The sequence below is a fragment of the Toxorhynchites rutilus genome, chromosome 3 (assembly GCF_029784135.1).
Source record: "Toxorhynchites rutilus septentrionalis strain SRP chromosome 3, ASM2978413v1, whole genome shotgun sequence".
Lineage (NCBI taxonomy): Eukaryota > Metazoa > Arthropoda > Insecta > Diptera > Culicidae > Toxorhynchites > Toxorhynchites rutilus.
Window position 1 is genome coordinate 265,844,300 of NC_073746.1, and position 24,506 is coordinate 265,868,805.

General features: G+C 40.8%; 2 protein-coding genes across 2 annotated transcripts; one reads left to right on the forward strand and one right to left on the reverse strand.

The window, feature by feature from the left end:
* The first annotated feature begins 6,488 nt into the window (after positions 1 to 6,488).
* On the forward strand, positions 6,489 to 17,892 carry LOC129776971 (cullin-5). The gene is made up of 6 exons (XM_055782963.1): positions 6,489 to 6,981; positions 11,895 to 12,227; positions 12,287 to 13,323; positions 16,516 to 16,636; positions 16,703 to 17,386; positions 17,455 to 17,892. The coding sequence occupies exons 1-6, from the start codon at positions 6,973 to 6,975 to the stop codon at positions 17,590 to 17,592; spliced, it is 2,322 nt and encodes a 773-aa protein (XP_055638938.1). The 5' UTR covers positions 6,489 to 6,972; the 3' UTR covers positions 17,593 to 17,892.
* On the reverse strand, positions 17,878 to 18,727 carry LOC129776972 (uncharacterized). Its single transcript, XM_055782964.1, has 2 exons — positions 18,558 to 18,727; positions 17,878 to 18,508 (listed from the first exon to the last, which is right to left on the reverse strand). Exons 1-2 carry the CDS (start codon positions 18,650 to 18,652, stop codon positions 17,902 to 17,904), a joined length of 702 nt encoding a protein of 233 aa, XP_055638939.1. The 5' UTR covers positions 18,653 to 18,727; the 3' UTR covers positions 17,878 to 17,901.
* Positions 18,728 to 24,506: the final 5,779 nt, after the last annotated feature.

Consider the following 24,506-nt stretch of genomic DNA (forward strand, 5'->3'; position numbering starts at 1 on the left):
ACCTTACTCACTGAGCTCCTTCTCTTCTTATTCCCACCGAATTCGATGCGAACACCGTCTTCGCAGGGCTGCTGTCCGGCAATCTTGCAACATACCCTGCCCATCGCACTCGTCCAGCCTTGGCGACTTTCTGGATGCTGGGTTCGTCGTACAGTTGCACCAGTTTGTGGTTCATCCGCCTTCTCCATACTCCATTCGAAAACTCCAAGTGCTTGTGAGTCCTCTTCGAGCATTGTCCATGCTTCGTGCCCATAAAGATCAACCGGTCGAATCAATGATTTGTACATGGTACATTTCATACGAGGTCTGTGTTAGTTGGACCTTAAGGATTTGGGGAGCTCATAGCAGGTGCGACTACTGTTGACTATGCGTCTTCGAATTTCAGGCTGTTGTTGCTGTCAGTTGTTATCAACGAGCCAAGGTAGACAAAGTCCTTTACCACCTAGAGCTCGTCGCCACAACACTACTAACAAGAAGAGTTCTGTTACGATCAGTCCCTCCTGTTAGCATGTATTTATTCTCAGACGCATTGATCCCAAGCTCAATCAGCTCTACTTCGTGTTCCAGTCGAATATACACGTCCGCTACCGTTGCATGTGGTCTTCCGATTATGTCCATGTTGTCGAAGAAGCAAATAATTTGACTACACTAGATTAGAAACTAGACAAAATCGTGCCCCGCATGTTGAAACTCGTTCTCCGTTCGGCGGATATTCCAGCGTCACGTTGAAAAGCAGACAGGAGGGTCCATTGCCTTATCCCCTGTGAGTCTCAAACGATTCCAACAGATCGCCTGAGATCCTCACACTGCATCACACAACGTTTATTGTTCTCTGAATCAGTCTTGTCAGCTTTTGAGAAAATCCATGTTTGAAGTCGACGAAGATGTGGTGCATAAGTATCTGATACTCGCAGCACTTTTAGAGGAACTGCCGCAGTGTAAAAATCTGGTCCGTCTTCGAGCAACCGGGCATGAATCCGGCCTGATAACTTCCCACAAATTTGTATACTATTGGCGATAGACGGCGGAAAAGGATCTGAGACAAAACTTTGTAAACTTTGTGTGGCCTGGGTGCGGGGCCATCATTACAAGCTGCTTTGTGGTTCTTTAGCTGGTTAATGGCCTCTTTAACTTTAACTTTAGTGCGCAGACAGGAGACCAATACAGCATTGACGAGAAATACACCGGTGCAGTGATTAACGACGATATACCTCTTGCGATGGGTAAAGTTAAAGAGGCCATTAACCAGTTAAATATATATATACCTTGGATAAGATCAGACAATAGGGGGTCTTTTACGGACCAAATTTCTGTCAGTCGCTCATTAGCTGATTTTGATAAATCGATAAAATAAATTGCGTTGGATTTTTATTGAATTGAAAAAAAGAGGGAATTTAATGAATATTACGATATTTGGTTAAGGAAATGTAAAGGAATTATATACAACCCAGCAAACATTAAATCACATAACAAGCGTATATATAACATCATATGCCCTAAAATTTGGTTGGCATATAATGCGCCTAACTGGCATATGCATGCAAAAGTGGAGGCCATATACATACATGGCAAATGCTTACCGAATTTGTTTGGATGAATATGCAACTTTGACCGGCTATAATAGCGATTATGTTGAATTGAATTGCGATCTAATATGAATATATTCATGAATTGTCAAAGCACCAAATACGACTTTTGCCATACTCATATACGATTTATTACAGACATAGAAAAAAAACAAGTGAGGCCAAATATTATCGTGAAATGTTTATTATAGCCTCACGAATCGCCATTTTTATATATGAGTATTTATGTTTGTAGAAATAATAATTGTTTGAATGACTTGTGTTGGGCGTGGAATATGAATGTTTAAAATGGCATAGATTAATGTTTAGTGAAAACTGCTCCGATGTGGGTTCGAACTCCGGTCGTCTGGATTATCATCCACCAGCTATCTCGCGCAGCTATCTGAAATTTAATTCAACAGCGGTTGAAACTTTCGAGTGCATCAAAATTTCATTGAAATTTCAATATGATGTTATATGTTCTTTATTAGTATCTAATATGATTTAATGTTTCATGATTTTCTTCAGCATGCAACACGATTTACTACAGTACTGAATCGATTTAAATTATACGCTTATACGACACACAAACTGCATCAGCGTAATATACGCATATGATGCGGATTAAATATATTTTACGACAATGTACATCATAAAATTGATGTTTATTATACCGAATTGCGACTTAATTTGATAATGGTATATAAAATCGAGTTTTTGCATTTTATGCGATTTCAAATATACACGACACATACTTTGATTGATATTATATGCGATTATGATTTATTCGGCTTTCTTGTAAGACTTGACACGTTCAAAATTATACGATTTAATGTTTGCTGGGTAAGAACAAATGGAAAGTCTCATCATTCACTATGCGAATGGGAGAGTTGTTAGCTCCAGCTCGTAAATATGAAAAATAGATGGTTGATGCAATCTAGGTTGTGTTTTGCTGACTACCAATCTCTTGTTACCCTGCTGACATGTTCTTTCCCGCTGACTTATTTTGATGATTTAACCATATAGAATAACGATTTTTTTTCTGTTGTGTCGAGGAAAGTTTTCGCTTCATCGACGGTGTACTCATAGTCGAATTCAATATTCATGGCATCCACATTCTCGCTTAAATTAGATGAAGCTGATATTCGATATGATGTCGATGCTGCTTCACTGTCCATCAATTTTTGGGATGAATATTCTTCTTGCCGCTTTGATAACAAGTCCATCAATCCAACAAGATATTCTTGTGTAACGGCTGTATACAAAGCATTCGGTACTATGGAATGTATTGCGAAAGAGTCACAATTTTCAAGTTGTTGCTGAATTGCAATGGAATTGAGTGCCGTTACTTTGCTCGAATCAACGAGAAAAGACTCTCCAGACAGTCTTGGACAAGTTGTTCTGGATATCATTATGGGCATTTAAAATACTTTTTTTATTCTTTTAATACATAATTTTGAGATTGTCTAATTGAAGATATGCAATAATCATTAGATTCGCACCAACCAAATGTCACGATTCATAAAAACAGAAATTAAAAAAATTTTATAATATTTGGCAACTCTGGTATCTTCATGTCATGGCTTCCTTACCTTTACCTTTAATTCAACATACCGAGATACCACTCAGCGTTCCATTAGAGGCGATTATGACCTGTAATTAGTCATTCACGATGACAGTGGCGCGATATCGACGTGTGGTGCTGACATTCAATCTGGGTCATATTTTGGGTCTCAAACTCGATGTTTTCAATACTGTCCAATTAAGGTGAAGGTGGAAGCTAGCCACAAATGGCTGCCATAATTGCACTCATTTCTTTCAACTCCCTCCCTCACCCCTCACCCGAAAATCAATAATTTTGCGAAACAGTGTAAAGAAAATGATCGCTTTCGCACACTTCCCATCAAGTTAATATCAGCCAAACTCTAATCGATTACTCACAAGATATTAAATTTTCATCTGCTGTCGCACTGTATAGTGAAAAACGTCGGAAAACTCGAGCTAGTACTCTGAAAGTTAAACTTTCATTTTTATCTTCGACAATGGTTTTGTTTGTATTGGTGAAAGCATCGTTATTTTCTCGACACTGATGCCAGACAACATCATCGAAACAGCTATAAAAACCACTCAATAAAATGTTATTCCTGAGTCATAGCGTTTCATGTCATGAAAATCAATAGAATAAAATTGTGTTGATATCAATACAATTATTATTTCTACGTTTAATGGGTCTATAATGTAAGTTTTAGCAACTTCAAAATTGGGTGAGAAAATTGTATTGCAGAACTCGGAACACTGCCACGGCTGCCTATGCTTTCAAAAACAGTAAACGGAAAAGTATTACATTCAATCGAAATGCCCCGGCCAACGAAGAGCGTTAAGGCTCTCCAACGTGAATATGTGAAAACAATACGATCAACGAAGGAGTACATTAAGGAATTATCAACATCGAGTTACTATGCGGAAGAACTTGTTAATACCAAAAGGGCCCCAATTCGCATGTGTTATAAATTTGCTCATGTTACGCTCGCGTATAATCCGAATTTTACTTCATATGCAAATGCACCTTCTATATATATTTATATTTGCAATTGTTCATCGGAACATATCGTTCATACATTTTACTTTAGTATTGAATTGTTATTTTTTTCAAATTTATTCAAAGACTCGTGTCAATGTAGCACCACACAGTCTGATAATTGAATTGATCTATTTACGTGTGCTTTGCTCTTCTCTCACAAACACTATAACCCCATTTTTACACGTGGGTTTACCTATACTACTACAATGGCTAGCTTCCACCTTCCCCTTAAGGGCGGAAATGTCCCATTATTTGTGTCGCATTACAGGTCGGTCTATCCATTTAGCTAGATGTCAAATTAGGGGTAACTTACTGCACTTGTCAACTTAGTGACCAAACGGCCTTCTACCCAAGGCGCCTAGAAGTATATCCTATGGTGAGGCCGTTTCGTCACTAAGTTGGTTAGTGGAGCGGTATATGAAAACAGTACGGAAGAAAGCAGAAGGGGAATTATTTGCTTGAAGCGTGAAAGAGACAGACTGATCAGGAGCGAGCTGCGGCACTAGCGTATTGTGTTTTGTTTACAAACAAAACACAGTAGACTTCCAAGGTGGCTGAAGAGTGCTTTTAGCAAGTTGGCCCACCTTACGATATACTTCTACCATACACTTAGAAAAATCCTCGGTCGAAAACTACCAAATACATTTGGTAATGCAAAATTAGTAGAATGTACAATTTTTTTGTACATATTGTCAACAAACCCGCATCCCTACCAGAGATTAGTATATTTTACTCGATAACATTAGTAAGCTTAGATATTGTCATATCTGAAAACTGGTGAGAAAAGCGCGTATTAACCATTTTCATTGTTCCCATAAGGCAATTCTGATACGTGTATTTTCGGCGAGAAAATGTAGCCGATATTGGCCTTCCGAATCATGGTTCTGCTTGACGTATGTGTTTATTAGGGTGCTCAAAAAGAGTCAAATATTTGGCTTCGGTCAAACAGTGTATTGACCGAAGCCAAATATTTGACTCTTTTTGACAGATAAAATTTGGTCAACGTGTACTGATCAAATACATTCTACACAAAACACGACAAGCAAATATTCAATTATTGGATGCCTAAAATATTTTTTCAGTCTGTTCTTCGAACCTGTCGGTACATGGTTAGGTTACCTTGGATATTTCAGTTGATTTTTTTTCATGTTCGGTGTTTGATATTGTTTACTACTGTTTAAAATTGAAGAGTGACAAACAAAATAGTGTTTGTACAAATATCAAATCAAACCTTATCTGTCAAAAACTATCAAATATTTGACCTCCGGGCAAACAGTGTACGGCCACCTTTAGTACTGTCGAAAATGACTATAGATTGGTAGTATTTACCAAAAAAAATCGTTATATTTACTAATTATTTCTCTCAGTGTAAATTTATCTTGGTCTTCTGGCTACCCTGCTGTCACCCAATGAATTGAATTGGAACCGAGATGAAAAATAAAAGGTGGGAAGATTCACGTGTTTTGCTTGTGTTAAACTTTGATTGTATTAGTAGCCAGGAAGATAAGAAGTTCACATATCAGGCATAACAGTCAGTTACTCAAATGGTACAAAATTTAATGTGTCAACGAATAACGTTGAAAGAGGATATACAGAAAATAATTACATATTTCCAAAAAATATTTTTCGCGTTACATTCATCATTTGAAAAATAAACAGAACATGTCACGAACCAAAATGTTTTATTTTTGTTATTTCTTCTTATATCAGAATTAGTATTCTAATTTTTACTATATTTGGATTTTAGAGCATCTTCATGGTAGTTTATCTCTTGTTAGCAATTGTAATTCCTTTTTCCACAATTAGGGTGCTGAACACTTCATTCGTCTAAAACTAGGACGGAAGCAGAAAACTTTTCGTCTCAATTTAGGTCATATCGAATCTATTCAATTTATTTTTCAAGTGCATTTTACGCGGAAAAAAAACTTGCTACTTTTTTCTCATGCGCTGTAAAATGTTTTCCGCCAAAGGAAAAAACGATTTTGTAACTCTGACTTTGTTCATTTACGTTTTTGGTCGATGTAACGAGAAGTAAAATAAGATTGAAATAAAGTTTAGAACACCTCAACAATACTGAAATTACAGTTTCTGCTAAAATTTCAGTTGGGCCCCTATGATTTTGAACGCTAGCATTGATTTAAGAAAAAATACTAATTTGTTCATTTCATCTGCTTATTTTTACTTTTAATAACAACACTTTTCCTATGTAGTGGACTATTATAAGAAAAGTAACATACATAAACAAAATCTGTGACGTCACAGATTTCAAAAATCTTCCCACCTTTCATTTTCCATCTCGAATTGGAACTACCGATATCACAACCTCTTGGTAGCTCTAGGTATATCTGTCATCTGAAAATTTAGAAAGTTATGAAAAAAATTGCTCTCTCCCCCAGTCACCCGATAGTTATTGAACAGTGTAAATTGGTGATACTTTTAATAAGAACGCGACGATTATGAGACCTAATAAACAAATATAGGTGTACATCGACGATGTATCCTTGAACTAACAGTTTGAAACACAGCTTGTGGGTTTTCAATCAGTCTCTGTTGTCGTTTACTACGCCATCGTCTCGTTTTCTATTGTCTCGAAGCAGACGTCGATTAATTTCAAACAAGCGAACAATGTTTGTTAAATAAAATCTCACCCATTGCTTCGAAAAATATAATTGCTGTTGGAAGTTTGGAACGAAATTGGAACGCATCGTCGTGGAAGACAGCGAGGCACGCACAAGAACCAGGACTGAGGCGATTATTCGCCAAATCTCGCTTTTACCTACCTCGCAGGCTTTAGGTAGCAGCGATAAGAAACGAGCCAACGAAACAATGCTGAAGGTATGTAAATGAGCTGAGCTGCGACATTATCGGAGTGAAGGTCCTTGGAAGTAGTCCGAACATCGTCGAGTAGTGTTTGTTTTACTTTTGATTCATTCGTAATTCGATTAAAAGTTTACGAACATGCAGTGAAACATATTTCATTGATTTCACAATGAAGCAAGCTCTATTTGTTATTATTTCTCTGAGAAAATCTGTTGGATGGTGTTTTATGCGATGGATTAAAAATGTTTTGTTTCCATTTACACCCATAACCAGAATTCAGAGAAATGCAGTATCATTATTACTCCTGTCGGCATTCGATATTGCCTAACCATATTGATTTTTTTTCCATACTTCAAGCATGGAATGTTGTTTTTTATCATGTTTACACTTGCATACGAAAAACGATGAAAACATGAAAAACTTTATGGGGGACAGTATATGTTTAAGGAATATGGAAAAAATCCGTCAAAATATTATAAAAAATGCATGAACGGAACTCCGTCTCATTGATACATCTGCATATGCGCTTGCTGCTTTCCACTCTACCGATTCTGTTGATTGCCTCGTTAATTTTTTTTTTACAATTTGCATGACTATTATTTTATCACTATACGCTTTTGAACGAAATTATGCTTGAAAAACCAGCAAAACCCACAAGTCACCATTGTCATCTTGTCGAGATATGTTTGTCAGACGCCAAGCGTAAATTCCAATTATTGACGATACATGACATGATGTATTCTGTTGTAACGACAACAGCAGTTTTTTTTTTGTTTTAGGAAAACATCAGAAGCAACATTTTTAACGTCACCTCTGTTTTTTCATTTATTAATTAACGGTAGGACTATAGCGTAGGACGGAATCTGTCTTGAATCTGCTAATCCATGTGCCGAGATCCAAGGGAACTGTCTAGGATGTGGTGGGATGAGCAATTGGCATTGCCAGTCTCCAAGACAAGCCACAAAAACCCGGATACAGTTCTTCTAAGCGAATTGACTTCGCTATAAGCGTCTTTCCCCAGTTCTGGTGGTATTCGGGACGTAAAAAACAGTATCACGATGATCCTTCTACGAGATAGTGGTGTTGGTCGCAGACCTTGCAAACCGCACTACAAAAACACCACGCAAAAAACGATACACAAGTCAATTTGAACCGGACTAATCGGAATAACCATGCGATGAAAACGGAAACTCACGACGAGGAATTGTCGAGCTCTTAATTCTATCGGAAGTACTCGTGTGCTTTCCAAACTATTGAAGAATCGCAAGTTTGACATCGTAGCGCTGCAGGAAGTGTTTTGAAGGGAATCTACAAAACGTACGTTTCACACAAACGAGGTACAGGTACAGTTTTCATTGTGATGAGCAATGATGAGATTGAAAACGACTTAAGACTCATCGATTTCGTCACCTCTAAGATTATGACCGTACGCAGTACCTTCTTCCAGCGCAAATTTCTCCACCAATACACCTGGAGGTCACCAAATCAAACAGAATCTCAGATCGACATGTTCTGATATATGGTCGGCATTTCTCGAACATAACTGACGTCAGAGCCTATCGAGGCGATAACATCGATACGGACAATCGATACTCCCAAAACTCTCCGTTCTGAACAACATTCGATACCGGTGCAATCTTACGCGACTGAAACAAGCAAATGTCGCCGAAAACTTCGCGCATTCGTTCGAAGCTGCGCTGCCGGAAGAGGACGGAATTCACGAAGTTCCTCTTGAGGACTGTTGGAGCATGATTAAAACAGCCATAAAGCGGTGTAGCGGGGAACACACTAGGACACCTGGAACGAAGACGAAGTGGTTCGATGATGAGTGTCAGCAAGTTTTACACGAGAAGACCGCTGCGCAGAAGCTAATGCTGCGTCAAGCTACCCGTCAGAACGTGGAACAATACAGACAGAAGCGATGGCAGCAAACCAAACTCTTCAGGAAAAAGAAGAACCGCCAGGAAGGGGAGTGTGAAGAACTCGAACAGCTGCACCGTTCTCAAGAGACGCGAAAGTTCTATTGGAAACTCAATGCATCCCGAAAAGGCTTCGCGCCACGAGCGGAAATGTGTCGAAAACAGGAGTCAAACAGTTTAAGAACAACAAATAAACTAGGACAGATAGCATCGGAGTGGAAGTTATCAAGAAGAGACGGAAAAAGTTGGTTGATTGTCTGCATCGATTGGTTGACAGAATTTGAGAAACTGAACAGCTACTGGGGAAGTGGAAAGATGGGGTTATTCGTCCCATCTTCAAAAAAGGCGACAAACTAGACTGAAAACTTTCGTGCGATCATCTGAATACCGCCTACTTTCCCAAAACATATTCCGTAGGGTACTGTAGGGTTCATTATAAAATATTTTCTTTCATATTTACACAATTTCTGCAAGTGTTGATCCTTGGTTTGGACGGACATGCTGACTTGACAGATGAAGAGACGATGGAGATGGAGAAAATGGAAATCTGAATGAACGGCCGTAAATGATGTTTGGAATGGAAAAGTGATGGACAATTGACAGCTATAAACACTACACTGAACCTTGCGACAGATCCTTCAAAAATGGCGCATATGATTTAATAATACAAAAAGGACTAAAACGGCTTCCCCGGAAGCTGACAAGACTGATTAAGGCTACGAGGGATAGAATACAGTGCTGTATGCGAATACCGGGTGGATTATCTGATTCATACGAGCCCCGCAGGGGACTTCACCATGGTGGTCTCACTTACCTGCTATTCAACATTGCACTAGAGGGTGTTATCAGACGGTTCTGCAGAACATTTTTCTCGTAATTTATTTATGTATTTCGGTCATCAAATGTAGTGTTGATTTGTAGACTTGATTGAGGTGGTAGCTGAACATTACACCAGACTTAAGCACGAAGTAGAGAGAGTTGAACTGAGAATCAATGTATCTAAAACTAAATACATTCTGCCTTCCGGATCCAAGCAGGAGAGGGCTCGGTTAGGTAGTAGTGCAGTGACCGACGGCGATGAGTTCGAGGTAGTGGACCAATTTAACGGTAACGTCTGACAATGATACCAGCCGCGAGATCAGGAGACGTATCATCAATGGGAGTCGTATCCATTGATAATGCTCCACAAACACATGAGATCAAATAGACATAGCAATCGTGCAAAATGGTCCCTGTACAAAACGCTCATAAGAGCGGTTATCTTCTATGGAGTCGCTGACTAAGCTCGAAGAGAACCTGCGAGCATTCGGAGTAAAGATGGGCGAGAGCTCACGAGTCGCTCATTTGAGCCGGTTCTTCAGAACGAGCATACGATCCACGGTTATTTACAAATGAACCACGGTTCAAAAAAGAGCCGCGGTTCAAAAGAGTCTCGGCTCAAAAAGAGCTGCGGTTCAAGGAAAAGTCGCTTTTTGAATCTCTAATTCGGAGTCTTTGAACGACGTGTGTTAAAACCCATCTTCGGTGGTGTACAAGAAGCGCCACACCTAACATGTCAGGAGTTCGAGTTCGATTCCGGTTCTGGCCGAGGGAATTTTTGGTCGAAGAAATTTCCTCTGACTTGCACTGTGGTCACGTATATTCTAAAGCTTGCCACTCAAAAGGCATCAAGCCGTGTTGTTTGGCATAGAAATCTCAACTAAATACTAATAAAAATGACGTAAGTAATACTACGTTGAGACGGCGAAGTTCCTCTAGGAACGTTAGTGCCATTTAAGAAGAAGAAGAAGAGATTATCCTAGAGAAGTTTTCGGTGTATTTAATTAATTTTGTGTAAATATTTAATTATGGTATTTTTGATGTCAAACATGCTCCGTTTCTGGATGACCAATTCTCGAAAGTGCCGAGAAAACAATAAAAATCGTTGGGTGCGACCGCCATGTGAGTATTGTTTCCATTGCCCAGTTGCTGAACGCCAAACAAAAATCGTTTGGAACCACTTGACAAAAAGGATGGATACAAAAAAGTTAAACGAGATTGTGCAAAAATTCTCATAGATTAAATATCTGCGAAACGCTGTTACAATCGAGTAGATCAATTTCTCAACTTGATAGAGACTTATGATGATATTAGGTCACTCTCGACCAAGGTCCAACATTTTCGAAAACGAAACATGAAAATTGACTCTCCTCTCAGTCGCTTCGCTTCGAGTAGGACAACTGCGGCATTCGCCGTCAATATGACTGGTTCATCCGTCATCCTCGCTCTTAACGCTCGACAATTCATTTCTGGTTAATTCAATTCTAGCAAATGGTTATTCTAATTGACGTGTCTAATAATTAAATACAAATTTCCCTCTTCATTCAACCTGACTTCAATCCACCACTACTGATCCATCCTGACATGTATCTCGTTGCTCGCATACCCAATCTTCATTTAACAACCATATAAAGTGAAACGAAAACTCAATTTCTGATGCAAAAAAGAGAAAAACGAATTCAGTCTGGGGGAATCACTTCAATATGCCGTGAAATCCATTTGACGGTGAGGAATGCAATGAGCACGAAGTGGCGTAGAGAAGAAAGCTACAAAAAAGACTGTTGATTCATGTTGACAAAGGAACTGCTGGAAGAAGCAGAAACTCATTTCCAATTGAATGCGAAGGACGATGGCTTCAAAGTCCCCTGACTATCTTCAGTTGAATACGACTTGCCGAGCCCTGCTCTCAACGATGTCAATCGAAAACGTTCGTGATCAAGAAGCGATAAACTGGCGCAAGGTGTGGCCTAGCTAAGATTGATAATCAGGAAGGGTTTGCTGTGCGTTTGTTTGAACTGACAGGAACCGTTTACTATGAACTGCTTCTCTATTCGAATCTGTACTGTAGTATAATATTTATTCTGTTGTTCAACGTAATTATTTCGATTTTTTGCTGTAAAATTAACTTAAATTCAATGTGCATCGATAAACAGACAGTAAATAGAGATCTTCTATTCTATTCGTTCACAGAATACACAGCCATCATTCGAGGAGAAATGGCCCCAGATGCGGCCAATTGTGCTCAAACTGCTGAAGCAGGAACCGGTTACACATTGCGAATGGCAGGAGCTGTTCTACGCAGTTCATCTCGTTTGTATGTGGGATGACAAAGGACCTAGCAAGATCCACGATTGTTTGCAGGAAGACGTTGTAGCGTTTATAAAGCAAGCACAGAGCCGAGTGTTGGCACAGCGGGAGGAACAGGCTCTGCTGAAAGCTTACATTGTTGAATGGAGGAAGTTTTTCACGCAGAGTAGCTATCTGCCGATGCCGTTTTGGCAGCTAGAGAATGCACTGCACCAGGTAGATTCACTATTTGGGAAGAAATTGACACAAATAATGCTCAAAATGATACATTCTAGGCGAAAAATCAAAACATACCCAACTCATCGAAGAAATCACATCCCTCGGACGATAGCATCGTGCGTAAACTGATGCTGGACTCGTGGAATCAGAGCATCTTCATGAATATCAAACACAGGCTGCAGGATTCTGCTATGAAACTTGTGCATGCGGAACGGAACGGAGAAGCTTTCGATTCTCAACTGGTGATCGGAGTACGCGAGAGTTACGTGAATCTCTGTTCGAATACCGAAGATAAGCTGGAAATCTACCGGGAAAACTTTGAGGCAGCTTATCTACAGGCGACATCGGCGTTCTATCGTCTGAGAGCGAGTGAACAATTGCAGACCGATGGGGTGAAAATCTACATGCAATACGCCGATGCAAAGCTGCGTGAAGAGGAATCTCGGGCGGAGCGATATCTTGAACCGGGAAGTATCACAGCACTTGCCCAGTGTTGCGTTACTGCTCTCATCGGAGACCATGTGCCAACTCTGCTAGCTGAATGTGCCCCTTTGATAGAATCCCGCGAAACCGATCGGCTCCAGATGATGTTCCGATTGCTTGATCGTGTCTCCGGTGGAGTCGAGCCAATGCTTCGTGACCTCGAAAACCACATCGTGCAAGCCGGTCTAGCGGATATGTTTGCAGCCGCCGATGTAATTACCCAAGATTCGGAGAAATACGTGGAGCGACTGTTGGAACTGTTCCGTCGGTTCAGCGATTTGGTGAAGGAGGCCTTCAATGACGATCCGCGGTTTCTGACAGCACGTGACAAAGCGTTTAAAAACGTCGTTAATGACATAACGGTATTCAAACTAGAGCTACCGACATCCGCCACTGCGATGGCCCGTGGAATCAAATCTGCCACACCCGAATCCAAGTGTCCCGAGCTGCTGGCCAACTATTGTGATATGTTGCTACGACGAACGCCTTTCAGTAAACGTCTCACTACGGATGAGATTGAATCCCGCCTAAAAGATGTCCTTTTGGTGCTCAAATATGTAAGCAATAAAGATGTCTTCATGCGTTATCATAAAGCCCATCTCACAAGAAGGTAAGTACAATCATCTACAGTGACCTGCAACGAGAAAAAAAACCACTTGAACCATCATATTATGAGACTTAACCGGGTAGTACACTATGGAAACATAAAAAAAAAATTTAAAAAATCTGGCCTAAAATGTTCTCTAGGATGTCTATTTTACTGTAGTTTTTGTCTCAGGTTTGTGCTCCATTCCAAAGTTACAATCCATTTAGTGGACCTAAGTCTTTGCGCAAAGCGCGGATCCAAAATTTAAAACGCGTTTTTCTCGAGACTAACTGGTGTGAGTTCTACCTAGGTCCTCGGTCGGTCGAAATCGGCCCACTAGAAATCGCGAAAATCACATACTTTTCATGATGTTCTATGTGTACTACCCCCTTAAACGAACAAAGTTTGTGTGATGAGGGTATGTTTTTGTATTACACTGGATTCTTTTCCATGCGATTCTCTCGAAATTACGCGAATTTCATGAAAATACGCAATCTGCCTCTTGTCGCCTCGTTGGGGAGAGAAATGCTGCGGAAGTGGTTGTGACGAGCGCGCTGATGAAGGGGTAATCTTTTGTTACACGATTTGCTCGAAATGACGCGATTTTTTTTTTGCGCGCTCGCATCAGTCGCGTAATAACAAAAAACAGCGTATAACGATCAATAAGGCGCATACACAGAGATTGAAACAACAATGTAATCAATTTATTATTGAATCAAAGCTTGTGAATCAAATTAGTGAAATGTATCCATAACACGACATGACAAGAAAAAAAAATCCGATTCAAAAATTCATCACAAAAAAACGATGTAATGATGCAAACTTCTTCAAAAAAAAAAAAAACTTGAAATCTTCTGTATGGAATATGATCACAGTGAGCCTCAATCACATTCTGAAGATATTTGGAAATATTCTCCACCAAATTCTTCAGATGTTGTGCGTTGATCTTCTTCCAGGATTGCTGTGAAGTACGTATTCTAGTTCATTACGCTAGTTCTATCCACCTCCAGCTCCAGAATAGCCCACAGATTTTCAACAGGGTTCAAGCAGGCCATTTCAAAACTTTCATCCGCTTAAACTTGAAAAAGCCTTCGTTTTTTGGCAGTATGCTTAGGATCATTGTCCTGTTGTGAAACGAAGTCTTTGCTTACACCGGTTTTTGCAACGAATTCACGAAGATTTTCATTGATGGTGTCAATGTAGGAGTCAGCAGCTATTATGCTGTTGATTTGAAGATAAAATGTCTACGCGTTATATGCTTCTTACTTATTGATCCAAAAACGTGTTTCAATAGCTTTAAAAATGCTTTTAAACCAGGGTATTGAAATCACACGAATCTGTATATAAGCAGGTGCCCGCTCGGAAATTCACTCAATTATGATTGCGCAGCGGTTGATGTAGGATCGATGGAATCTGTGTGTTTCACACAGACTACAAAACCAACGAGCCTGGGGAAATCGGCATTGCAAAATAGATTCAAGGTACGGGTACTTTCGTACTCCAATGCATTTTTGCAGACCCGAATGGGGAAACTCAACACAGATATCTGGGGGTCTCCGTAGCCACATTGGTTGCGCGTTCGCTTAGTAAGCGATCGATCGTGAGTTCAAAACTCAGGGCCCTCATTGACCATCTTTGTGTTGTCACAGAATAACTAAATCCACGCAACAATCAACATCGATGGAGATCGATCCACGGTCGAAATAAGATCGATTCATCCATACAACTGCTCTGCCCTGCAAGACACATCGGGCTGCTGTTCTATTAATTAATAACTCAACAATGATCATATCAACTGTCTCCGCTGTCCGGTGGTCTAACTGGATAATGGAAGAACAGAAGGAATACTCTTACGCCTGAATGGCTACTGCGTAAATGTACCATATACAATGGTATAGAAGGGAATACTCTTATGCCGAAAAATGGCAACTGTGTAATGTGCTAATTATAGATATGATAAACATGTGACATGTACACGATTAAAATTCGGCTCTGTTACAGCTAAAATGCTAATGAGTCTAAAATAAACAAACACATCAACTCCATCGAGCCACCGCAGCGAATGAGGAACCGTAAACAGCCGTCTCCTTCATTCCGTCGGCATTCCGTCCCAGATCATGGAAATGGGTTTCTTAACTTGGTATATAGTACTCACTTTATATCCGCTCTGCTTGGCCAACATGTACGGCTATACATAAAAGTTCAATGGATTCAGATCCGGGGAGCTGGGAGAGCTTATCTTATCGATAAAATCAGTCAAATTCTCCCGACGCCACGCTTGGACGATATTCGCCGTTTGGGCCGGTGCGCCGCCCTGTTGAAAGACGTAATGATCCTTCCCGTAGAGCCCGCGAAGTGCCGGAGCCATTACCTTCTCCAGAACATCGATCTTATAGTACGTGGCGTTGATTTTCACGTTTTTCTCGAAAAACATCAGTGGGGCCTTCCCACGCCTGGATACGATCCCAAACAATCACTGACGCGGCGCTCTGGAACCGCCGAATGTTTATGTGGGACAGGGGATGCTGGCCAACGTTGGCGACCACAGCCGATCATTTTGGACATTGTACAGTTGTTGCAAGACAAAGAGTTTCTCATCAGAAAACACGAACTCCTGACCTGCGTGCCGCGAAAGTATAAGTTTGGCTCTGTCCAGCCTCTTCGTTGTAGCCTTCGTTACCCCGCGAACCTTCCGTTTTTTGTACGGCTTGTATCCCAGGTCCTTTGCATGATGGTGTGGACAGCCTCGATCGACACATCCATGTCAGCTGCGGTCTTCCGGATCGAGCGGTTCATTTTCCGACGAACCCGTTCCCTCATCACCTTAATGGCTGCTGGCGTCCTCGCCGAATGCGGTCGCCCGGATCTCGCACGGTCCTTGGCCGAGCCCGTCTCCCGGTACCGACGGATGGTGCGTCAATGTTTTGTTACAAGATATGAAATTTGAAAACTATGAAAAAGTGGTTTTTTTCTATGTTATGTCAAAAGTTACCAAATTTGCATAAAATTTGAAAAATTGCGTATCAAATTGTAATTATTCAATGCTGTTCAATAACGGTTGATATGAACTTTCGTTTGAGAGGTTACCTTAAATATCATCCATATATTTCTAATCATTCAGCTATTGAAAAGTTAGGTGAATATAGGTGGTTTTTTTCGTGGAGGGTCACTGCACAGTCGAAGTGATACAGTTATACATGTTTTGTCTCCCTGCAGACTGATTCTTGACTCTAGTGCCGATAGCGAAAAGGAAGAAGATATGGTCGAATGGCTTCGAGAGGTCGGTATGCCAGCCGATTACGTCAACAAGCTAGCCCGTATGTTCCAAGACATTAAGGTGAGTTAAGCATCACATTTCACCTCTAAGACCAATCCAAACTAACGTGGTTTCCATCATGCGCAGGTCAGTGAAGATCTAAATACTCAATTCCGGGCTCAAACCACTCGACATGATGCCATCAACATTAAGATACTGAATGCCGGAGCATGGGCACGTGGATCGGAACGTGTGTCCGTCAGCTTGCCTCTGGAGCTGGAGGATTACATTCCAGAGGTGGAGGAGTTCTACAAGAAGAAACATTCCGGCCGGAAGTTGCTGTGGTATCATCATATGAGCAACGGAACGATTACTTTTGCGAACAATTCTGGTCGATTTGATCTGGACGTAACCACCTTCCAAATGGCAGTTCTGTTTGCCTGGAACCAACGTCCCAACGAGAAGGTTTCCTACGAAAACCTTCGATTAGCGACAGAGCTTCCGGATCCAGAGTTACGTAGAACGCTCTGGTCGTTAGTTGCATTCCCGAAGCTAAAACGACAGCTGCTGTTACACGATCCAGCCATAGCGAATCCGAAAGATTTTACCGAGAACACACTATTCTGGATTAATCAAGATTTCGCATTGATAAAAAATGGAAAACCACAGCGGCGGGGTAAAGTCAACCTTGTCGGGAGACTGCAGCTGAGCACTGAGCGATCCCAGCACGAAGACAATCAGTCGATCGTTCAACTGCGAATATTGCGCACTCAAGAAGCCATCATTAAGATTATGAAAATGCGCAAGCGATTAAGCAATGCGGCGCTACAGGTAACATTGTTTCTCACACACCCCACTGTAACACCAATTTTACAAACTTATTTTATTCCTTCTCATAGGCTGAACTAGTGGACATTTTGAAAAACATGTTCCTACCTTCGAAGAAAATGATCAAAGAACAGCTGGAGTGGCTAATAGAGCACAAATATATGCGACGAGACGATGACGACATCAACACGTTTATCTACATGGCTTAAAGCTGGACGGAGGATTAATGAAAATCGAGCCTACAAATAATGGCGGGTCGCCAGATATTGTGATTAGACGTCATTTTCCAGTATAACCGTTCTGAATTACTGACAACAAATGTGGCGGTGTCTACTGGCGGTATACAAAGAAACACGATGCCAGTGTAAAATTGTATATTGCAACCTGAAGAATTGATTCCCGCGCCCTAATTTTAGTGTTGATAATTTGAATTTGATAACTAGCGGAGGATAATGATATTAAGCTTGTGATGGCACCATAAAATAAATGATACGTTTAGAAACAAACAACCTATATTTTTAGAGGTATAGATTAGAACTAATTCTATTTTTCAGCGAGTAGCTATTATCGCAATCGATAGACAGGGATTTCATCAGTTCGAGTACCGGTTTTGTCGATACAGAGTCTAGAATGGGCGAATCCATGTAACACGCATATACAGAAGCTTCCAACTGCTTAAACTTTCGATAACAAAGAACCCCCGCCGAAATACCAGTGATGACATTAGGTGCTTCAAGTTCCTGATACCGGGTCATTTGACCATTAATGCGTCGTATGAAACAAACTTCCTCAGCATCGGTAATCGGTGTTCCTTTATGCATTACTTTTGGATGGAAAGCAATGGCTACGACCTGTTCGGCAATATCCAACCACATCGCAAGTTTGTCAGTAATCAGGCTGAATAAATTCAGATCTTTCTCCTCGGAAGAACAAACAAGCAGTCCTGACTGCGAATCATAGTAAATATTCACTGCGCCATGGTTGAGTCGACATATCGGGAGACCTCCTTTCAGCACGGCTGTGGCAACAAAATCTGATATCCCTTGACCTTCAAGAACAAGTAGTAGCTTGACCTGGTCCAGTTTCTCTTCGGTGCCATCTTCATTTAACCATTCCCACTGCAAACTAAACTCAAAGTTAATTTACGGTATTGAGCAAACGGAAAATGACTTACGGTTCCAGAGGAGACCGATCTTCATCGTTTTCATCGTATTCATCCCAGAAAGCTCGCGTCGAAGGCTCGATTATTTCTCCAAAATTGAGACTCATCGTGACACAATTCAATTCCAAGATTCAAATAGCAAACAAAACAATCAGATTCAAACGCAGCGTATGACAGACTGGAGAAAAGTGATGCCAGATTATCCGCATGGCAAAAGTATAGTATCGACATCTGGTTGTGACATCCGTGTTTTTGTGGAAAATTATTCCGGTGGCTGCTATTGGCGATCTAACGTACAAATCTACACCTAGGCGGCGCTGCGTTAAAAGGGATGATGGTTTAAATTTTGCCATGTGAGCTTATGGAAGGTTTGTAGTTCTTTCCATAAATTACAATGTTATAATCATAAAAGATTATTTGATTGCGATGAGTTTATAAGAAATTTAATTCTGCGCAATTTTATATAAATATCATGTTATTTATTTACCTCTTTCAGTAGTGAAAACTATAAAAATGTTGACAATGGTTGAATTAAAGAAGGAAATTCGAGAGCACAATCAAACACAAGTAGAAAAATGTACGATTCCTGCATGTGAGAACTACCTTGAAAAGCCCGGAAGTAAACTATACGTGATTTGTTTTTGAGTTTTAGGTTACATTAGCATCATTTTCTTAGTTCAAAAACAAAATCCAGATGTCTCACCGATCGTTTACGTTTTGCGTTAGATCGCCAATGCCGGCATTTTGTCGATGCTAATTGACGAATTTACGTTGGATTTACAACCAGATGGTGCAGCGAGTAAAATGAGGATGTTTTGTTTTTTTGGTATGAAATTCGTTCAAATTTTCTAGACAAATCAGAATTTATCTTCAAATTTCCCGGTTTCATGTATTCTTTCCGCGCTGGAAAGGTTAGAAAATCATCATTTTACAATGTGCTATGTATATTACGAGGATTGGCTTGTTATAAGTATTGTAACATTATTTTTTTTTCAACTAAGTAAACGATGAATAGGGTGTTTTGCGCTAAAAATACTCCAAATCCTTCTCGTATCTACCCTTACATAATCAATGATATCAGCCAATTTGATATGATATCGATTTCATCGCAATTATCCATAGTATCAATAACCGGTATGCATTATCAAACTTAAAATTTTCGAAGATTATCTATGACTTTGGTCAAATCGCGTGTTGAGACCATCATAAATATACAAAACTCCAACTTTCTTACCATATACTGACGGCATTCAATGGCTGAAATGAATCTAAATTGAAATAAAATGAATAATCACCACCGAATCTTGCTTTTCAGTGCGTAAAATAAACAAACACCCTCACTTTTGTGGTTCTGAGCTCTAATGTAGATGTCGCATGAGTTGATTCAGCTTTGCGTAAATTCGTCAATTGACGACCGGTTATTGATACTATGGATAATTGCGATGAAATCGATATCATATCAAATTGGCTGATATCATTGATTCATTCGCTATCCAACTCTTGACGAGTAAAGTTCAGTGTCGTTATTGTGCGTTGCCACTTTTACTATTGTGCGATTGGTATAGTGTACGAGTGAAGGTCATTGCTGTCCGCTTTCGAATTGACCTTTTGTGAAGTGGAACAAAGGAAGCAGCGCTCTTGCAGCTTGCAGCCCTTGGCGGCTGTTGAACATCGGCATAACGGGATCGCCATCGTGTGGCTGTCGTTAACGGGAATTATCATCACGTGACCGTGTGAGCTATTCTTGCGCTATTGTGTTGATCCATAGCGCGTAGCCTCTGTCTCTCCCTGGTTAGGGCAGTAGAGCGCAGTATCGGAACAACTTTTATATTAAGGTACACATATTTAATATTAATATTATTATTCAACTCATTTGTTCATTGTTATATTATTATCATTTAATATTATTATCATAATTTATTTTTGTTTTGTTATTTTTTTTTCTCGAGATTATTGTTAAAATCAATAATATATTAGAAATAAGACAGAAATTTTTGTAAAATGGAGGATAGTGGAGGATCTCCAGAGATGGAGATCTCCGATAATGAATCCCATTTAAGATCTGGGAAAAAACATAAACGAGTCCCTCAAAAAGAAGATAATTCTTCTGGGGACGAATCTGTTCATCCTTCCAAGCCCCCCTCTAAGAAAATAGCAAGCCTCCCTTTTGAACCCACTGTTACTTCCACTCCCCCTCTCCCATCATCGATTTCGCTTCCCCCTTCTGATGTTTCCGATCCAACCCAATCCTCGTCCTCGTCCTCGTCTTCTCCCTCTGTTGTTTCCGCTCCACGTGTCAGAGTTTATCCAGAAGATGCACCTGGAACTGGCCCGTGGGTTGTTTTCCTCCGGCCAAAACCAAAAGGAAAAAGCCTTAACGTGATTCAGATCATGAAAGATCTGGCCAGATACTCTTCTGTATCTGAAATTCGCAGGGTTAGACCGAACAAATTGCGGGTTGTCGTAAATGAACGGAAACACGCAAACGAGATTGTTGCTGACCAACACTTCACTCTCGAATATAGAACATTTATACCCTCCCATAACGTAGAAATTGAGGGGGTGATAACTGAAACGGGTCTGACGAGCGAACAAATAAAAAAAGAAGGAAAAGGCAAGTTCAAGAAGCTTCCCTCAATGGAAGTAAAGATCTTGGACTGTCGCCAACTCGGGAAACTCTCCCATGATGGGGACCAAACTAAATTTACGCCGTCAGACTCGTTTCGAGTCACCTTTGCTGGTGCCGCCCTCCCTGACTACGTTATGGTGGACAAATTGAGACTACCTGTGCGACTCTTCGTGCCAAAGCCCATGACTTGCAACAAATGCAAGTCAGTTGGTCACACTTCAGATTATTGTGCCAACAAGGAGCGCTGTGCCACTTGCGGAGAGCAACATGAGGGGAAATCCTGCAGTGCGACTGAGCATAAGTGTCCATATTGCGGAGGATCCCCACACGCGCTCTCAGCTTGTGAAACTTACAAGAGTCGCTGGGAGAAACAGAAGCGCTCTTTAAAGGAACGCTCGAAGCGCACTTTTGCGGAAATTTTAAAGGGCGCTTCTCCACTGGCCCAACAAGAACAACTAATCTCAACACACAATACCTTTTCCACGTTGCCAGTTGATGAAATGGAAGCGGACACAGCTAGCGGGGGCACACCGTTTATTTTCAAAGGGAATCCCCGGCGCAAAAATGTGACCACTCCCAAAGTTCAAGAACAAGTCCCCCCGGTGATACCCCCAGTTAGCTTGCCTAAAAAATCGAGTGCAGCGGACAAGCAAAATCAGGTTCCTCCTGGCTTCCGTGGGAATAGTTCACCTTCGAACGACCCAGCACTCGAGGGGACATCAAAAACCTCAACTGTCCCTATTTTTCCGTCCAGCTCAACTTCTCAATCGGGATTTATAAAGTTGTCTGACCTTTTGGATCAAATCTTCAAGTGTTTTAATGTTTCCGACTCCATCAGAACCATTGTCATCTCAATGCTTCCAGTATTAAAGACAATTTTGCAACAATTGATGCAAACATGGCCCCTCCTTGCAATGATTATCTCTCTTGATGTCTAATTTAAATAGAGAGGTCGGAGATATCACTGTTTTACAGTGGAATTGTCGTAGTCTTATCCCTAAATTGGATACATTCAATTTTTTAATTCATAACTTCAATTGTGATGTTTTTGCTCTGTCCGAAACTTGGCTTTCTTCGCGAGATGATATCTCTTTCCACGATTTTAATATTATACGCTTGGACCGCGATGACAGATACGGAGGGGTACTATTGGGGATCAATAAGTGCCACTCATTTTTTCGAATTGACCTTCCACCTATTGGAGGGATCGAAGCTGTTGCTTGTCATGCAAACATCAGAGGCAAAGACCTCTGTATAGTCAGCTTGTATTGGCCTCCGAGAGCTGCGGTTAGCCGCAAACAACTTGATGACATGTGCTCACTCCTTCCTGAGCCACGATTGATCTTGGGAGACTTCAACTCTCACGGAACTGCCTGGGGGGAACAGTACGACGACAATCGTTCACTGTTGATATATGATCTTTGTAACAGCTTCAATATGACACTTTTGAACACTGGGGAAACAACACGTGTACCTAAACCTCCTGCTAACCCAAGTGCTCTTGACCTCTCGCTTTGCTCGAATTCACTATCGTTAGATTGCAAGTGGAATGTAATCCAGGACCCCAACGGTAGTGATCACTTGCCAATCAAAATTTCCATCACCATTGGGTCGAATTCTTCTGAATCTATAAACATGGCATATGACCTCACAAGACACATTGACTGGAAAAAATATGCGGACGCGATTGCTCTAGCCATCAATTCCAGAGATGGTTTACCTCCATTGGAGGAGTATAACTTCCTTTCTCGTTTGATCTATGACAGCGCAGTTCGCGCTCAAACGAAACCCATTCCAGGTTCCACCATTTCCCGAAGGCCTCCCAATCTATGGTGGGATAGCCAATGTTCCAAGCTTTATGTAGAAAAATCGAATGCATTTAAAGCTTTTCGGAAACGTGGAACCCCTGAAAATTTTCAGACGTATTTGGACCTTGAAAATCAATTTAAAAACTTGATCAAAGGGAAAAACGTGCTTATTGGCGAAATTTCGTGGGAGGTTTGTCACGAGAAACGTCAATGAAAAAAATATGGAAAGTGGCTCGAAACATGAGAAATCGCTCTTCAACGAATGAAAGCGAAGAATATTCACATCGATGGATTTTGAATTTTGCACGGAAGGTTTGTCCTGATTCCGCTCCTGTGCAAAAAATTGTTCGAGATATACCACAAGATAGGTGCGATCTTGATTCCGAGTTTTCGATGGTAGAATTCTCTCTTGCTCTCCTTTCATGTAACAATTCTGCTCCGGGATCGGATAGAATTAAGTTCAACTTGCTGAAAAATCTCCCTGATGTGGCGAAACATCGCTTGTTGAACTTATTCAATTGGTTTCTGGAGCATAATATTGTTCCAGATGATTGGAGACAAGTACGAGTTATAGCTATTCAGAAACCCGGAAAACCCGCGTCCGACTTCAATTCGTACCACCCAATAGCAATGCTGTCTTGTATACGGAAATTGTTGGAGAAAATGATCTTGTTTCGCCTTGATCGATGGGTTGAAACGAATGGCCTACTCTCAGATACACAATATGGGTTCCGCAGGGGCAAGGAGACGAATGATTGTCTTGCGTTGCTTTCTTCAGAAATTCAAATGGCTTACGCCGAAAAAAAACAAATGGCTTCAGTATTCTTGGACATAAAGGGGGCCTTTGATTCTGTTTCAATAGAGGTTTTGTCAGACAAATTACACTCTCGGGGTCTGCCGCCTCTATTGAATAATATGTTATATAACTTGCTTTGTGAGAAACATTTGAACTTTTCTCACGGAGATTCGGCAGTAAGTCGGGTCTCTTACATGGGCCTCCCCCAGGGCTCATGTTTAAGCCCCCTTTTGTACAACTTCTATGTAAGCGAGTATGGCAGTTTCTGTTTTCAATCAGCTGCCAAAACACACCTCATTAAACTCGAGCGAATTCAGTATCTTTGTCTCCGTATTGCGTTGGGATGTATGCCCTCAACGCATACCATGAGTCTCGAGGTTTTGGCAGGCGTACTCCCACTAAAAGATCGCTTCAATTTATTATCTCTTCGGTTCCTCATCCGGTGTAAGGTTATGAATCCATTGGTGATCGGAAATTTTGAGCAATTGATCGAGCTAAATTTTCATTCTGGATTCATGAGTTCATATCATGAATTCACCTCTATGCAGGTTGTTCCTCCTTCGTATATTCCCAACCGTGTTTGTTTTCCTGACTACATCAATTCCTCTGTACATTTCGATCTGTTCATGAAGGAGAAAATCCATGAAAATCCAGATTATCTTAGATTGGGGTTCGTTCCTACAATCTTCAATGCAAAGTATGGGCGTATCAATTGTGATAATATATAC

Bases quoted from the DNA above. Each gene is read 5' to 3' on its own strand.
- LOC129776971 (XM_055782963.1), top strand. The intron at 16,637-16,702 runs GTGAGTTAAGCA...CATCATGCGCAG, and splicing joins GTATGTTCCAAGACATTAAG to GTCAGTGAAGATCTAAATAC. The intron at 17,387-17,454 runs GTAACATTGTTT...TCCTTCTCATAG, and splicing joins TAAGCAATGCGGCGCTACAG to GCTGAACTAGTGGACATTTT.
- LOC129776972 (XM_055782964.1), bottom strand. From the start codon at position 18,652: ATGAGTCTCAATTTTGGAGAAATAATCGAGCCTTCGACGCGAGCTTTC. The intron at 18,509-18,557 runs GTAAGTCATTTT...CTTTGAGTTTAG, and splicing joins GATCGGTCTCCTCTGGAACC to TTTGCAGTGGGAATGGTTAA.